The sequence below is a fragment of the Blennius ocellaris genome, assembly GCF_963422515.1.
Source record: "Blennius ocellaris genome assembly, chromosome: 16".
Taxonomy (NCBI): domain Eukaryota; kingdom Metazoa; phylum Chordata; class Actinopteri; order Blenniiformes; family Blenniidae; genus Blennius; species Blennius ocellaris.
Window position 1 is genome coordinate 12,094,656 of NC_137665.1, and position 17,575 is coordinate 12,112,230.

Consider the following 17,575-nt stretch of genomic DNA (forward strand, 5'->3'; position numbering starts at 1 on the left):
GATGGCACGTTCGGTGGCTGAAAATTAAAACAGGGGCTGTATTTGTCTTGTTTGGTGTTTTTATGGGATATCCACAGGCTGATAGATGATTTATCAGGTTAAATGTTTTTGGAACATGCACATTTACCTTCCTAGGCTCCAACAGAAGATGTATTTCAGGCAGGTTTGTTGTTTCTATCCTAGAGAGAGAGAGAGAGAGAGAGAGAGATTTGTTTCAAAATAAGTTCCTTACATTTGTGTAAAAGGTATATGCACTATATAGATGATCTACTGTGGTAATTTGAGTAGTTAATCACACTTCTGTTTTGTAAATATTGTAATCTATTGTAACAATGTAAAAAGTTACTGTTACAAAATACAACCCACATGAAGATAATGCACTCACCTGAGTTGAAAGCCTACCAGCTATTGTCATTGTCCAAGCAGCTTCTTTTATAGAGGGAGGACTGGCTCATAGTAGGTGGGCCCTGCTCAGTTTGGTCATGTATTCTTGTCATGTTGCCGCTAATCCTGTAACATTGATGTTTGCAGTGATTGTATTGCCTTGTAAGCACATTTGTAGCAGCAGGTATCTATGCTGTTCACACCGATTTGTCATAAGGTCGAGTGTAGCAAACATATTTCAATTGATAATTAATTGCTCTTATAGATGATCGAAATGATAATGTTAAAATGTCAACAATATTGCTATAATGATACTTTAATTCATGTTTTGATAACATTCGATGTATTACAAAGGGGTTGAGGCAAACATTAAAGATATGAATTTGTAAAAGAGGAGGCATTCCTGTGCCCTATTAGGTTGTATTAGTTTAGATATCTAATTTATTAATGCAAGTCAAACATTAATACTGAAAAAAATACTTAAATAAAAGAAAGGATAATGACATAGAATACTACATATGTACATATTATTTCCTCAGTTTTGGAGAAGCACACAAATGTCACTGGTGTACAGTTGCAGTTCACACCCATCACATTTGTTAGCCCAATAAAGCAAGGTCATCTGTTCCCAAAAAGCAGGGTCAAAGACAGTCTATTCAGGGCTCCCTTAACAAAGAAGATTTTAATGTTTTTACTCTAAAGGGGGATATATATCTGTTTGATATTTTAGAAACAATGGGTGATTTTTATTTGTCATTCTATAATAATGACCATAAATTGCAGAAACTGTAAGTGATCTGTAAGTTTTCAATCACTTGCATGGAAATTATTGAACACAGATTAAAAGCTTCTAATCTTTTACTATTTCATGAACATAGTTGTCTGTTTACCATCCACCTGTTTCTGTAATTATTAATACATAATTATATGTATGCCATTTATAAATGCTCACTAAATATGTCGAAGCACAGACAGGCTGTGGTTTTGGAGAAGCATTAAAATGTCATTGGGATACAGTTGCAGGACAGCCACACTCCACAGATGTCTGAAATAAAATTGAAGCTGCCATAAGCGCTGAGGAGGGGTTACATATCATCTTGGAATGAAGTGAACGAACAGTTGCCATCTAGGCTGGGATAAGACCCAAAATAAGTTCTGTGCCAATAAACAAGATGTTAGAGATGCCAGGACTATAATAGTCCTATTAATGATAACTGAATGCAAGATTAGTGTAGTTTAAAATGTTAAAGTTTCATAAGAAAAAGGCAACTGAAACAATAAGGGACCTAAGTGTTGGCATTGTAGGACTGATGTATTTTTTAAAACATGCTTGTTAAGTGGAGCTGTCTCATGCCTTTTTTGTATTGACTGAGTCTTCTATCTTCAAAAAAAAGGTGTCCTTGAGAAATGTCCCCCATTTGACCTCAGTCGGTCGGTGGGCCATTGTGCAAGCATGTGTTCACATGCTTTATGAGAAGGGTCAAAAGCCATGTGTCCAACATGCTATTTAAGAGAGGTCAAAGGTCTTGGTCATTTTCTTAGTTACCTTATTTGAGTGAAGCCTTGGTGTGCTTAAATATATTCCATGCCAGGTTTGCACAGTGCAAGCAAAATGTATAGCTTGATGCATTATTTGTGACCATTCATTCTTAGTATGCTTTGAACAAACATTTGCACCCATGCTCAGTAGCATTTTTTTTCCATCTTTCAAAATCTAAAAGGTTGTTGTAGATTGCATAAAACTATGTGGTGGGCTGCCTTGAATTCACAGGAGCCATTGTGTCTCATCTATTGTGACAAAATGCAACAGCTGCTTCAAATTGTGTGAAACATCTTGACATTACAGCTGTTACACAAAAGGACAAGCCTTTGGAAAATTATTTATCTTGGGCTCCATATAAATGTTTCTTTCTTTCTTTCTTTCTTTCTTTTTAAGACATTATAAGGAGTATGAAAGCAAACAAACATTTTCATTGAAGACACCTTGAGACTCGTGTTAAACAAAGGGCCTTTACGTGTTTATGAGTGCAGAATTCCAGGGATATATTAGAGGTTACTCCAGCTTCGATTTTATGTCTCCTCATTGCTACTGTATAGTGATGACGTCAGATAAAGATTGCGCAATTAGGAAGTACTGAGGGTGAATAGAGGAAGGTTTTTAGAAGGTGAAGATGGACACAAGTGAGGACAGACTGTCCTGACTAACCTTCTCCTTCGGATGGCCTTGAGTGTGTAGATTGTAGCTGAGGTTCCAATGTAAGCCCCCAGACTGCATTAAAACATGCCAAACATGTCTGGCAAGGAGGAGCCTAAGACGAGTTTAAAGGAGTGTTAAATTCTACCATGGCAGGGCAGTAACATTGAGAGAAACAACAGCGCTGTGGCTCTCTCTGTTCTCCCTTCATTTCTTGTTTCATGTTTGTAGAAAGAAAAGCACTGTGTGAGCAGTGTACTGAAGTTACATGGTCAAGATTCCAGCTGTTACTCAAAATTCCTATGCACACATTCAGTAATGTGTGAAGAAATAAGGAAAAATAAGAAAGGAAAAGACAGAAAAAGGTGAGCCTGACTGTAAAGCTGATAGCATGCACTTTATTTTATAACGTACAAGACACAAGCACGATGCAACATAGGTCCGCCATTAATCAAATACTGTCAACAGTGTGGAGAGGAGAAGGGAAAAAGCCTGTCACTCGATACGGTCTACATCTTTCTAAACAAAGAGAGATGTCTTTACGTCAAACAGTGACCACTCCCCTTCAGTTGTCTGTGAACAAAAATCCCACAGTCACTGTCTAAGAATATCTTGTCACACAGATGGATGAGTGGTTTATGTTGACATAAATAGCATTTGTTCCAGGGTCCTGCTACACCTGTGCTTCCTGTAGCACTGGAAAGAAAACAACACAGCAAACTGTTGCTAATTAATAGTTCCTTGTTGCATCATGTAATCTATTGTGTACAGTATATAGTTACATCTATGTCCTTCACATTGACATTTCAGTTGTCACTAGACATGTGTCACCTGGATAAAGAAATCATTTAGGAAAGAATTTTCCTTTGGAAAATGTGATACTGTCATGTATTCTGTTGTCCAATTAAAGCACATATTTTAATAACTTGCTTTCTGTATCAATGTATGATTCTTTCATTAATAAAAATGGTATCAACAGGAACATTTTTGTTAAGTTCTCCTCACATGCCTCTGAAATATGTATTTTTGTTGTTTTTAAAGCTTGGAAAAAGTAAAGAAGCCATGTTACTGTCAACTGATTCTTTAATCCAAATGAAGCACACAAAACACAACAGACATTTCATATTCTTTGAAGTCCATTATGTTGTCAATCACACGTTTCTTACTCAGCAGCCTCAGACTAAAAGGAGCAAGGAAAGGACACAATATTACGGGGAAATGTTGTTCAATTACAATCCTCAAATCACACAACAAATCCGGTATTACTATAGTGGCCTGTGTGACCTTTGTTGTAAGCTCCCTTGTTTAATTTCAAATAAGCCTGTCAGCACTGTGTTTACAAATGGGTTTTGCTGGCAATAGGTTCTGGTCATAAATTTAGAGTGCCATTAGAATTCCCATCAATTTATACTGACTGTCGCATCACTGAGATCCCAGAGCACTGAGCTCTTCAGCCATCAAGTAGCTGCAATAGAGTATTTGAATTCCAGCAATGACTTCCAGCTTATAACAGGCCAATTGTCATTCCATAGTAGACAATTTTAGTGTTACAATTGTCACTGTTCCCTACAGAGTCTAAATATAATCAACTAACAGTACCTTTCAAACAATTACAGACAGATTCAGTGAATGCAAGCAGATTACCACAGCAATAATATCAACACTAAATAACTAAATAAACAAAGCTTCCTCCAGCTCATGTTGAACCTTTCTTAGTCTGGACATGTAAGTATTGGCCTGATCCTCCACTGAGTTTAAGTTATATTATCTTATATTACCTTTCAATACACAGTATAAACCACACTATGAGATGTTGAGTCGATTCAGTTTGCCTTGTCCACCAGATCCTGAGGTCTGGTCACGTTCTTCTTGGCCTCCTCAGTCTACACAGATAAACTATTATAGGATCACTAAAATAATCAGCTCAAAAGATTAAACAGTCTATAGTACAATTATTTCCATGTCGATGCACATTCTTCAGCCGAGACAGCAGTGGCAGGCCGTCAAGGCCTGCAAGGCCTTCTCTAAAGGCCCAAGAAAGATCAGAAATCACTGACTGATGATAATTGTTTTTTGACCGTGAATACTTATTAAATAATCCCAAATGGTCTGTCTGCTTCCTTCCATTGCTTCTCTACTCGTTGCGCTGCTTCCAGAAGTGTTCTTACATATTGAAGCTTCATAAAGGTTGGTGGTGATCAGGAGAGCCTCTGAAAGAGTAGAAATAACTGACCTGAGTATATATACATATTTTTTTCTTCAGATTTCATATCCACTCATGAAATTCAAGTTTGGAGCTTCAAGGAGCTCAGGCTTGTGGCCAGTCATCAGCTGATAGAAGATATGATAACTTCTCTCAGCAGACAGCTGGAAGGTGACATGGGACTTCTCCAACAAATCTATGAATAACAATCAAATAATGGACTGTAACATGTTTCGCATATCTCAGCACACTGACAGCAAACATTTCATAACATGTGTTTTATTCATACAATGTGCGTTATGTTCACCTGTAAATTTAAACAGGGATAACCAACTTACACGTCTCAATATCGACTGAGGCAAGTTTACCACAGGTGCCAAAGTGAATTCTGATGAATTTACCCTGAACACAAATCAAAGTTAAAACAAAGAACCTTTTTAATGTGATGTCTAAAGAACGTGTACTTTTTTTCATTTCAACACTCACAGTTGTACTGCTTCTTTAAAAAAGGTGATTACAAGTCCTTGATTGGTACATTTTGGAACTGGTTTGATTTGTAAATAATGAGTACGCCAGTAATTTAAACAGTAAACTAACGTTGAAATTGTAAAAGTGTGCTACATGATTGTGGCTTACGGGTTCCAATAAATTATAGCTGGCACCTGTATCTTGATAGATCATATAATCCGTTTTAAATTTGGGGAAGTACTGAGATGCCACTGGTGCCTAATTACAAGGCAATCAAATCTCAGATATCAGGTTGATGGAGTTTCCATTAAAGCTCTATTAGTGTCTATTAGCTAATATCAGTGATGCTTTCATATTTTTAAAATGTTCAAATCTTTTTTTCTTTTGGCAGGGGGCTGGGTGCTTGAAAGAAAAAATGTTTTTATGATGATACTGTTTCTCTCACAGGGAGCAAAGCAATATCAGCTTACATGTCCACATTTTACATGGAGTTGGCTTATTATTTGTCATCTAACCACCAGATCACAAGTTCTAAAATAAATCTTGTGAAGGGAGGGAGAAAGTTTGCATCTGGCACTAATAGAAGGTATATTAATAGGATAATTCACATGTGCTGTTCACAACATTTTCCAAGTTTGAACATATTTTTGACATTTACCAGTTTATTTGTCACTGTGAATCAGTGTTGCTATTGCAAGGCCAGGGAAAGACACAATAAAAATAACTCAGATAATCACATTTTACTCTTATTTGATCAAAACTATAAATTGTAAGTAAATAATAATAATGGGAAGTTAATACTAAAATTAATTTACATTCCAGCCATTTGTTACAGTGAAATATGTTAGAGTTTTATTTGTATTTGGCTAATGTTCACTTCTATTGATAGTGCCATGTTTTATGGCTGAATGATTTAATCAGATGCAAGTCATTTCAAGTAGGCTTTACTCATGTAGGGCAAAATAACAACAATCGTCTCTGTTTGTGGTGTGTGAGAGCCCCAAAAATTGCTCTTTGTCATGAGTTAATTGATGATGGATTATTATTATGATGGATTATTATTCCAGTTACACAAACACTGAAAATGTGTCGCCTCAAGAAACCTTGTTGGTTGGTTGGTCATGAGATGCTTTTTATTCTTACCAGTAAAGGATGTTTAGCTATGAGATTTCCCTAAAAAGAATGGTTTTTTTTTTACAAAACAAATGATAGTATTAAAGAATGATAGAATTTACTGACTTGCTCGTTCAAAAATAGATCATCATTTCTCTCTCTCTCTCAGCATCTTTAAAACTAATAAGGGCATGAGCTGTGCTGGACAGAGAAGGGGGTATCAGATTTTATTAGAAACTTGTGTCATTTATTTGATGACTGCTCACATTTTCACTTAGGATAAGGTTGTAGGAGAAGCGTAATAAAATATGGAAAGACATCTGTGGTGTCAGCACCAATACATCATTGACAGAAGCTTCTGGAGAAGATTAAAGGTGTAACAAGCACCTGTGGCTGGTTTAATTTCATTTGTGACTGAGTGACTTCACTTTCAACTACAACTGCCTTGCCCTGTATTACTACCATATATGACAGCAGCAATGGTGTATTAACCAATGAATTTGTATTGTATTTATTTCACAGTAAGTGTTCATCACACACTCAATACACTGACACACTGTTCTGTGTGAAATACTGTTTTTGTTTTGAGAAATTGCTCGGTCTTACAGGGTCACGATCAACCACTATCTGATGACATATCTCTAGTAAGTGTCCTCTCAAGCACAAAGCTGTACAGGGGTTTTTACTATGTCTGAAGATAAATCATTTTAGATATATCTGGTGGTAACAGAATCTCACGAAAATGGTCAATTTGGATGTGTTCAAGCTAGTATTCTATATGTCAAATCTATCTTTATTTTGTTCTCCTTTGTGGAAGCTAAAAGGTGACAATTCAAATTGATAAATAGTTGTCAGTGGAAGGATATCTTAACATGCTTCCACTGCTCATTCTGAAATATAACAAAATAAGAATAAAAATAGAGTGGTGTTTAGTCACCCTTCTCCCATAAGGTTTATTATCATAAAGAAGTAAAATGGCAATGTGATATTGACCTGGAGGAGATCAAAACTTTTAAACGACAGGGAACACATATTTTAAGAAAACACTTTCAGTTGAGTGCTATGAGAGCAAAAAATACACAGTGAATAGTGATCATGAAACATTTTATTGAAATGATGCATGGTCAAATTGCCATTCAACAGTCTCTTCATATTATATGAACTCTGTCAAAAGGTTCCAACAGGTGTTGTCTCTTATTCAGCTTCAGACTATAAAAAAAGGAAAAATAAAAATGGCATCGTTAATAGCACATATACTGTCAAAATCTGAACTTCTGATCTTATGCAGTTAATCCTCCCTTTTTACTTTCTACCTGATATCATGTAGTTATTTACATTTGTATTTACAACTATATTTTGCATCTAAAGTGATCACAGACGTACTTTTCCAACATCACGGGTCTTGGCTCTCAGCTTGTTGACCTGGGACTCAGCGATGTCAGCACGCTCTTGAGCTTCTTCCAGCTCATGCTGGACTTTTCTGTGCCTGGACAAGTAAGTGTTGGCCTGCTCCTCCTGTATAAGTGACAACAATGTTGGTGACCAAGCCACTGGGCAGTTTGCATAATTCGTTGCATAAAAACTAAGTGATTCATTTAAAAAAAAAAAAAAAAAAAAGTCACATCAAGAACTTTACTCACAGCCTCCTCAGCCTGTCTCTTGTAGGCCTTGACTTTGAGCTGCAGTTTGTCCACCAGATCCTGAAGTCTGGTCACATTTTTCTTGTCCTCCTCAGTCTAGACAGAGGAATTATTACATATTAAGTGAAAAAACATAAATAAAATGCAACTTGTGTCATCTTTTTTGGGATAAATGTATTACCTGGTAGGTGAGCTCCTTCACTCTCCTCTCATATTTGCGAACTCCTTTAATAGCGTCAGCTCCACGTCTCTGCTCAGTATCAACTTCAGACTCCAGTTCACGAACCTGTGAAAACCAACAGATGTGAAGACTAAACAGTTTCAAAAGATTCATAACATTCATACAATAATTAGATATACGTTCGTACCCTGGACTCCAGTTTCTGGAGCTGCTTCTTGCCACCCTTCATGGCGAGGTTCTCAGCCTCATCCAGACGATGCTGCAGATCTTTGACTGTGACCTCCAGGTTCTTCTTCATCCTCTCCAGATGAGCGCTGGTGTCCTGCTCCTTCTTCAGCTCCTCAGCCATCATGGCAGCCTGAAATGTTCCAGAAGTAATTTACCATTTATTTGGATCCAAAAATCATTCCTTATAAAACAAAACAACAGTGAAAAAGTGGTAATCTCACATCAGTGATAGCCTTTTTAGCTTTCTCTTCAGCGTTTCTTGCTTCCTGAACAGCATCATCCACCTCACCCTGAACCTGGACGAGGTCAGACTCCAGCTTCTTCTTGGTGTTGATAAGACTGGTGTTCTGGATGTAGAGGAAAAAGTATAAATACAATGCTTGATATGCTATTCAAATTCACATTACTTTGTCCTAATTTTCATATCAAACCTGAGAGTGCAGCAGTCCCACACGCTCACTGGCATCAATCAACTCCTGCTCAGCCACTTTGCGTCCTCTCTCTGTCTGCTCTAGTGCAACTCTCAGCTCCTCAATCTCAGCCATCATCAGACCATTTCTGCGCTCCACCATTGCGACCTGCTCCTTCATGTCCTCCTGTCCTCTGATAGCATCATCAAGGTGCAGTTGGGCATCCTGATGTAACACAAAAAATTATTAACATCCTGCATCTCTTTTTATTTGTTATTCTAACTGAACTATTGCAGAATACTCACCTTGAGCTGTCCCTGGACATTCCTGAGTTGTTTCTGAGCCTCAGCAGCCTGCCTGTTGGAATGGCTCAGCTGAATCTCCATCTCATTCAGGTCTCCCTCCATCTTCTTCTTGACTCTCAGGGCATCATTCCTACTCCTGATCTCAGCATCAAGACTGCTCTGCATGGAGTCGATCACCCTCTGGCTGTTTCTCTTGATCTGCTCCATCTCCTCATCCTTCTCTGCCAGCTTCCTGTCAACCTCACCTTTCACCTGGTTGAGCTCAAGCTGAATACGGAGAATCTTGGCTTCCTCGTGTTCCAGAGTACCCTTTAGAAAATTCAAACAATGATGTTATAATCTGATTAAAAATCCTGTAAAAATACTAGATAATAATCAAACAAGAACTTAATAATTTGTTTTGAGCAACAGTAATTTTTAAAATGTTAAAAGACATTACCTCAGCCTCTTCCAGTGCTGTCTGAATTTCAGACTTTTCAGTCTCCACAGTCTTCTTGGCCTTCTCCAACTCGTGGATGCTCTTTCCAGTCTCACCAAGCTGTTCAGTCAAGTCAGAGATCTCCTCTGCAGAGCAAACACAGTCAATTACGGTTAGAAGAACTAATTGGGCCAATGACTTTATCACATTAAAGGCCAATATAGTACACCACTGTAGAAAGAGGACCTATTACATTATGTATATTTGGTACAATAAACATACGCTGCAGGTTCTTGTTCTCTCTCTTCAAGGTCTCCAGCTGATCCAGAGCCTCCTCATAGGAGTTCTTCATCTTGAAGAGTTCAGTGCTGAGAGAACGAGCCTCCTTTTGGGCTCCTTCCAGCTCTGCTTGTCCCTCCTCATATTTTTGTTTCCATTCGGCCAGGACCTAGATTTATTCAGATGAAGGGAATCATTTGCAACTACTACATGGAGGTATCATTATCTAGTAAAAGTCATTGGGCTTGTTTGACAATTTACCTTGTCAAAGTTCCTCTGCTTCTTGTCAAGGTTGGCAGCCAGACCATTCGCTCTCTCCACATCAATCATGAGGTCCTCCACTTCACCCTGCAGCCTCTGCTTGGTCTTCTCCAAAGAGGCACACTTGGAGTTCACGGCCTCAATGGATTCTTCTGCATCCTGCAGACGCTGGGCCAGCTTTTTCCTGTAAATTAGAGTAATCACTGGAATTAAAGCAAGAAGCTAAAGTGAAAACCATTTCAAACAAAGAAATGACCAATATTTACTTGGCCTCCTCCAGCTCCTCAGTGCGCTGGATGGCATCAGTCTCATATTTGGTTCTCCACTGAGCCACCTCACTGTTGGCCTTGGACATTCCTCTCTGCAGCTCAGCCTTGGCCTCCTGCTCCTCCTCAAACTGCTCTCTGAGCAGATCACAGTCATGACGAGATGACTGAACAGAATGAGCCAGGGCATTCTTGGCCTGTTCAATACAAAGTCAATGTCAGAATGATATTTCCATTGACGAGAATAATGTCACAGTTAAGTACCGTATGTAAGTACTCTAATATTCTACTTCATAGACTTAATGATGTAAAAGGAGAGGGTAACTTCATACCTTGACTTCCTCTTCAACGTGCCTCTTGAGCTCCTCAGTCTGCTGAGTGAAGGCCTGTTTGCCTCTCGTCAGTTGAGAAACAAGAGCTTCCTTCTCCTCAATCTGGCGAGAATACTCACCTGATAGACATTGTAGAAAGATGTTATTTATTAGCAAATATTTGACTGTGTATATAAATCTTTTTGATGTATTGCTATAGTGGGTCAAATACCATTTTCTGTCTGAAGTCGTGCCCTCTGTGCATTGATGTCATTCAGCTGGCGGACATTCTCGTCATTTTTGGCTTTGAGCTCACTCAACTGGTCCTCAAGGGATCTGCACATTTTCTCCAAATTGCCCTACAGCAGCGCATAATGATTTAATTCATATATATCTTTTTAATCGAAAACCCCACTCCTAGGTTTAAGTTTACTGCCTTTTTGTTCATAAGGATTCAGCCCCAAGTGAAGAAAGTGACTCACCTTTGATTTGGCGACAGCCTCCATATTGCTGGAGAGGTCGTCGATCTCCATCTTGAACTCGCTCTTCTCCTTCTCCAGCTTCTGCTTGACACGCTGGAGGTTGTCGATTTGTTCTCCCAGCTCTGCAACACTGTCAGCCTGCTTCTTGCGGAGAGCTGCTGCAGTAGCTTCATGCTGCAGGGTGGATTCTTCAAGGTCATGACGCATCTTCTGGAACTCAGCCTCACGCTTCTTGTTCATCTCAATCTGAGCTGCTGTTGCTCCACCAGCTTCCTCAAGCCTCTCACTGATCTCCTCGAGCTCCCTGGAGAGATCAGCTCTCTGCTTCTCTACCTTCGCCCGAGCAGCCCTCTCAGCTTCAATCTCCTCCTCCAGCTCCTCAATGCGAGCCTAGATTTGATGACAATTGGATAAAGAAGACTTCTTTAGTCATACATATACTGTCATTTGCTTCTTGTAATTATCATTAACCTTATGTTGAAATTCTTATTCACTATGTGTCACCTGGAGTTCCTTGATCTTCTTCTGAAGCTGAGCACCAAGAGACTGTTCATCCTCAATCTTGCTGAGGAGTTGACTGATCTCAAAGTCCTTCCTGAATATCAACAAAACCAAACACTTTAATGTTGCCTGCATGTGACAAAATAAATTAAAAGAGAATTGTGTAATTTACTTCTTGATTTTCTCATCAGATTGCTGCTTGTCATTCTCAAGATCCATTACAGATTCTTGGGACAGTTTGAGATCTCCTTCAAGCTTCCTCTTGGCTCTCTCAAGGTCCATGCGGAGTTTCTTCTCTTGCTCCAGTGAACCTTCAAGCTAAAAAAACACAAGTGAATCCATTGTCTATTAGATATGCTTTAAAAAAAAAAAAGGACAAAGGTAGAATAGAAAAACTGGTTTCTCACATCATCCACTTGCTGTTCCAGCTTTGTCTTGGCCTTGGTCAGAGTGTTGACTTTGTCTTCCTCTGCCTGGAGATCATCCAGCGTTTGCTGATGAGACTCTTGGAGGGCTTTCTTCTCCTTGGTCAATTTAGCAATGGCCTCATCTTGAGATGCCATCTCCTCAGTCAGGTTCTTCACCTAACAGTTTCATTAGAGGCACATGTTAATATATTTAAATGTCACCTAGAAACAATATATCTTGGATAATATAGATTTTTACACCTATTTGTAACTGTATATAAAAGAACCTTGTTTTCAGTGGCATGTTTCTCTTTCTCCACTTTAGCCAAGGTCAGCTCCAAGTCATCAATGTCCTTCTTCAGCTCAGAGCACTCATCCTCCAGCTTCCTCTTCTTGGCCGTCAGCTCAGCATTGATTTCTTCTTCATCCTCCAGTCTCTCAGAGGTCTCTTTGAGTTTGGCCTCAAGCTGGATCTTGCTCTTGATCAAACCTTCACACCTTTCCTCAGCATCAGCAACACCCTCAACTTCCTGTAGTGTATTATATTTGATATATATAAATATCCGATTCTCTGCAATCACTGATTTGATGATATCAAAAAACCAAACTTAATGTTGTTTTCTCCTTACCGCAGCCACTTGAAGTTGCAGGTCATTTTTCTCCTGCAGTATGCCAATCATCTTCTCTTCCAGTTCCTTCTTCTTGGCCAGAGCAGTAGCAAGGTCTGATTTCATCTTATCATAGTTTTCCTTCATCTGCTGCAGCTCTTTCTCAGTCTCAGCACTCTTCAAAAGTGGCTTGATCTTAAAGTAGAGTTTCAGCCATGGCCAGTTTTTCACATTCATGAATGAACGAATGTTGTACTGGATGCTGAAGATAGATTCTCTATAACCAAAAACAAAATATGTCACTTAAGCTGCTATGAAATCCCAGATGTGGACAGGAACACTGCATGTATGCTATGACTTCCTCACCTCCGCTCCATCATCTTGACAAATTCCTTCCTCATAACATATCCTCTGCAGAGAGCCTGAGTCATGGTCACCAGCGCAGCCAGTTTCTCATCTCTCAACTCCTCAAGAGTACCCAGCAGGCCAGCTTTGAAGAACACCTATGTTGGCAAGTCAAGAGAAATATTTTTACAGTTCAAGTATGTATAATAGCCATTTTTTTCACATTTAAGTTTTATTGATGATATACAGTACCTTAGTGTGCCCAAACTTGTACTGAGTGTGGTCCACGTCAATGGAGCCGAGCAGCTTCTCTGAAGCCTTCTTGTTGTCAATGAACTGTCCCTCAGGGATGACACTGGCATTCAGTACTTTGTATCTGTAGGAAGAAATTGTGAAAATGCTTATCCAGTTGCTCTGACACAATTTTAACTTATTTATATTGAACAGAATTTTCACCTCTGCTTGAAGTCACCATAGAGGATTCTGCTGGGGAAGCCCTTTCTGCAGATTCTGATACCCTCCAGCACACCATTACACCTCAGCTGGTGGATGACCAAGAAGTTCTCCATGAGACCTGAAAGTTGCAAATTCACGTAAATGCTTCATTCTTTTGTATGACAATCCAGTTTTTATTGCCATGAAACTCTTGCTTTACCTGGGGTCTTAGTTTCATTGGGAATCAAGCAGCGCACAAAATGAGGATGAGTGCTCTTCAAGTTGGTCATCAACTTGCCCAAGTTCTCCTGTGGATCAGAATCATTGATAGTGCAATACGATTTCAAAATGTGATTCTGTATTTTATACGAAATTAAATTGTACTATACATACCCTGAAAAGGGCAGAGACTGTCTGGAAGGAGCCACCCTTCTTCTTGCCACCCTTCTTGCTGGCAGCCTCTGCCAAACGTTTTCAATAATAATGCAAAATCAGGTAATTTTTCTCTGTGTGCAAGTGCTCCTTCACTGATTTTTCTCCAATATGTGTAAACAGACGGCATAATTCAACTGATCCTTACCCTCAGCTCCTGCGTGGGCTACATACAGGTAGCACAGCAGTTTGTTGGAAGACTTCTGATACAGCTGAACAACTGAGTCATTCAGGGGGTCCTTGTTCTTGTCCAGCCAGCCAGTGATATTGTAGTCCACAGTACCAGCATAGTGAACCAGAGCAAAGTGAGCCTCAGCCTTGCCCTTTCCAGGCTTTGGCTTCTCAAAGGCCTTTGTCTTTCCAAGGTGCTGATCATGCAGCTTGTTCTTGAAGGTAGTGTCAGAGGCCTTGGGGAACATGCACTCCTCTTCAAGGATGGAGAAGATGCCCATTGGCTGAGGAGATTTTAGATTCATTGGTTAAAATCATCACTGAGCAGAAGTAACTGTACCCTGTGAGCAATTACACTTTGTGAATACATACCTTCTCAATAAGCTCAATGCAGGCAGCCAAGTCCATACCGAAGTCAATGAATTCCCATTCAATGCCTTCCTTCTTGTACTCCTCTTGCTCCAGGACAAACATGTGGTGGTTGAAGAACTGTTGCAGTTTCTCATTGGTGAAGTTGATGCAGAGTTGCTCCAAGCTGTTGTACTGAAGTCACAGAAAAGTGTTTAATTTTGTTGGTAAAATGAGTGTTCAACCAAAATGCCGACCAAATAATCAATAAGGTCTCACATCAAAGATCTCGAATCCAGCAATATCCAACACTCCAATGAAGTAATTTCTTGGCTGCTTTGTGTCCAACATCTCATTAATGCGGATGACCATCCACAAGAACATTTTCTCATAGATAGACTTGCACAGAGCTGAGACAGAATTGTTGACCTGGACAAAGACACTATAGCATTACACTTAATCACCAGGACAGAATTTTACTTTAAAAATATATATTTTCAAAGCTTTTGTCCATTACCTGTGGGACGGTCTGACCTTTGGTCACCATCTCATTTCCGACCTTGACTCTGGGGTAGCACAGACATTTCAGCATATCAGCAGAGTTCAGGCCCAAGAGGTAAGCGATTTTATCAGCCACTGATGATGAAACAGTTGGGTCAGTGACCAGTACACTGGGAGACAGACTAGTGGACATCACACCCACTGCTGAATGAACAGTTTGAAAAATTGATATGAAAGTGTTTATTTACCCTCATTGCCATCAGGCTCAGCCTGCTCCTCACGCTGCTTCTGCTTGAATTTCATGTTCCCATGATGCATCACAGCACCAGTCAGCTTGTAGATGCCAACTTTTTCCTCAGCAGTGAAGCCCAAGATGTCAATGGCAGTCTGCAAAGGAAATGAAGCAAAATCATTTCATTGATTGAATTTAATCTTTTTCTTCCACTCTCCTACATACACTGACTTTTTAACTAAACTATTAAACTCACATCTGTTGCAATGAACTCCTCCACGTCATTGATGCTTTTGACAGTGATTTCACCCTGACTGATCATGTGGTAGTCATAGGGGTTGGTGGTGATCAGGAGAGCCTCTTAATAATGCAAAAAACAACCATGAGAATATTGTTTTTCGAATATTGTATTAGCTTCTTTATTCTCATGTTGGAATCTGCTTTAACATACCCAGGAGCTCAGGCTTGTGGCCAGTCATCAGCTGATAGAAGATATGGTAGCTTCTCTCAGCCGACAGCTGGAAGGTGACACGGGACTTCTCCAGCAGATCTATGTGTGGTCATCAAATGATGAATCGTAACATGTTGTATGTTTGATGTATGCAAAGGCAACAAATGTCTTATCATGTAATGAGTTATGAATCTTGTAGTCTATTCAGCAGTACATTTAACCAGTTTAAAGAGTGCATTTAAAAGAAAAAAAAGAAAAATTACTTACATGTTTCAATATCTGCTGAGGCCAGTTTGCCAGAGGTGCCAAAGTGAATTCTGATGAATTTACCCTGAACATATATCACAGGATATTGAATAATGTTCTTCATATGGCATCTATGCTTATATCTGGTCCTTGCTGTTTGACACTTACAAAACGAGAGGAGTTGTCATTCCTCACAGTCTTGGCGTTACCGTAGGCTTCCAACAGAGGGTTGGCTGCAACAATTTGGTCCTCAAGGGAGCCCTGCATAATAAAATTATTGTGACAACAGTTAAATATTGCATACAGTTTTCATCTGAAAAATAAATATTTCCTGATAGTGAATTTACCTGTATCTTGCCAGCTGCTACTGGAGCGTCAGTCTTCTTTGCTCCAAGAGCTGCAATTGTTGCAAAATACTGGATGACACGCTTGGTGTTGACAGTCTTTCCAGCACCAGATTCTCCGCTGGGGTAGAAGAGACACAAGTTTCAGCTGCTACAACACAGTAGTTAAGATAACAGTCTGAGCTATACTTACGTGATCAGGACAGACTGGTTTTCACGATCTGAAATTCAAGCAGATGGCTTACTTGAGTTCAGTTTTCTTTAATGTTTTATCAAGCACATCTTGAAATAAATACATCTTTAAGACAGTTCCACTTTTAACTTTGATCTTACCAGTGAGCATGAACTGATAGGCATTATCAGAGATGGAGAAGATGTGGGGTGGGGCCTCAATCCTCTTCTTGCCTCTGTATGCATTGACAACCTGAGCATCGTACACTGGGAGCCACTTGTAGGGGTTCACCACGACGCAGAAGAGACCGGAGTAGGTCTGTTAGAGTTGAGAGAATAAATTAATATTCAAACCTCTCCTATTAATATTAAATTATTGTGATTTAAAGGAAACTCACATAGATCATCCATGATGCATAACGCTCTTTGAGGTTATACAACACACAGGGCTCATTGAGGTGGGTCATCATGGCCATGTCCTCAATTTTGTCAAACTTGGGGGGATTCCTGGGATGGATATCATCCTCTTTTACGGTGAGACTCTGATTGGGAGAACGTAAATAAAGTCCTTAATGTCACATTACAATGTAAGTTTTTATCTTGTAAGCAAATCCAAATTAATGACTTGCCTTTCCTGCATCAGTATCAACTGTGGCTTTACCACCCTCTTTCTTCACCAGCTTTCCCTTGAGGTACATCTCTTCAACATCAACAACGAAGTATGCAGTTTTAGCATCAAAGGGAGTAGCCTGAGCCGCAATCCTCTCCTTTTCTGTCTTGCGGAGGTAAATGGACGCAGGGCCATAGGCCGCCATCTCTGCATCTGTGCTCATGATGGCACTTTAGTTGAGACTGAAACGACCCATAAAGCATGAATCAGTTTAAGTTCATGAGTATGATGTATGATATACTTCATGTTTCTTTTTTTAATTTTTTTTACCTCAACTCCTTTTACAATAAATTGAGTCACGCCGTCTCTCCCAGAGTCTTGAGATGCTGTAAAAAGTTGATAGAAAATGGATTCAACACATCACGTTTACTCTGCAAATTATTTGGCACTTGCCAAGATTTTAAATCTTACTTATAGACCTGATAGAATATTTTTAAGTTTTTAGTCCTTGATTTTTAGTATAATCTTAAATCTAGATTTGAAAATCTTATTTCAAGATTTCTTAGATCAAGATTCAAAATTGATTTCTTATAATAACAGATCATTTCATCAGTTTTAAGTATTTTCTTT

At 39.3% G+C, this 17,575-nt stretch overlaps 1 protein-coding gene across 1 annotated transcript; it reads right to left on the reverse strand.

Moving 5' to 3' along the window:
• Positions 1 to 7,449: 7,449 nt before the first annotated feature.
• LOC308141019 (myosin heavy chain, fast skeletal muscle-like) lies at positions 7,450 to 17,331 on the reverse strand. Its single transcript, XM_080511021.1, has 40 exons — positions 17,276 to 17,331; positions 16,965 to 17,187; positions 16,734 to 16,877; positions 16,498 to 16,654; positions 16,358 to 16,385; positions 16,168 to 16,285; positions 15,989 to 16,081; positions 15,842 to 15,905; positions 15,575 to 15,673; positions 15,380 to 15,483; positions 15,140 to 15,278; positions 14,908 to 15,026; positions 14,670 to 14,819; positions 14,415 to 14,585; positions 14,020 to 14,326; positions 13,833 to 13,900; positions 13,660 to 13,747; positions 13,461 to 13,578; positions 13,257 to 13,380; positions 13,026 to 13,162; positions 12,681 to 12,936; positions 12,339 to 12,581; positions 12,052 to 12,228; positions 11,817 to 11,962; positions 11,648 to 11,738; positions 11,144 to 11,533; positions 10,894 to 11,020; positions 10,683 to 10,801; positions 10,351 to 10,547; positions 10,085 to 10,268; positions 9,827 to 9,992; positions 9,566 to 9,690; positions 9,127 to 9,435; positions 8,843 to 9,046; positions 8,633 to 8,758; positions 8,371 to 8,541; positions 8,184 to 8,288; positions 8,003 to 8,098; positions 7,746 to 7,877; positions 7,450 to 7,571 (listed from the first exon to the last, which is right to left on the reverse strand). Exons 2-40 carry the CDS (start codon positions 17,166 to 17,168, stop codon positions 7,557 to 7,559), a joined length of 5,811 nt encoding a protein of 1,936 aa, XP_080367147.1. The 5' UTR covers positions 17,169 to 17,187; positions 17,276 to 17,331; the 3' UTR covers positions 7,450 to 7,556.
• Between the last annotated feature and the right edge of the window lie 244 nt (positions 17,332 to 17,575).

Excerpts from the sequence above, each read along its gene's own strand:
- LOC308141019 (XM_080511021.1), bottom strand. The coding sequence starts at position 17,168 with ATGAGCACAGATGCAGAGATGGCGGCCTATGGCCCTGCGTCCATTTAC. Across the intron at positions 13,901-14,019 it reads AGCCCACGCAGGAGCTGAGG|AGGCTGCCAGCAAGAAGGGT; the intron begins GTAAGGATCAGT and ends AACGTTTGGCAG. Across the intron at positions 8,759-8,842 it reads TGGGACTGCTGCACTCTCAG|AACACCAGTCTTATCAACAC; the intron begins GTTTGATATGAA and ends CTCTACATCCAG.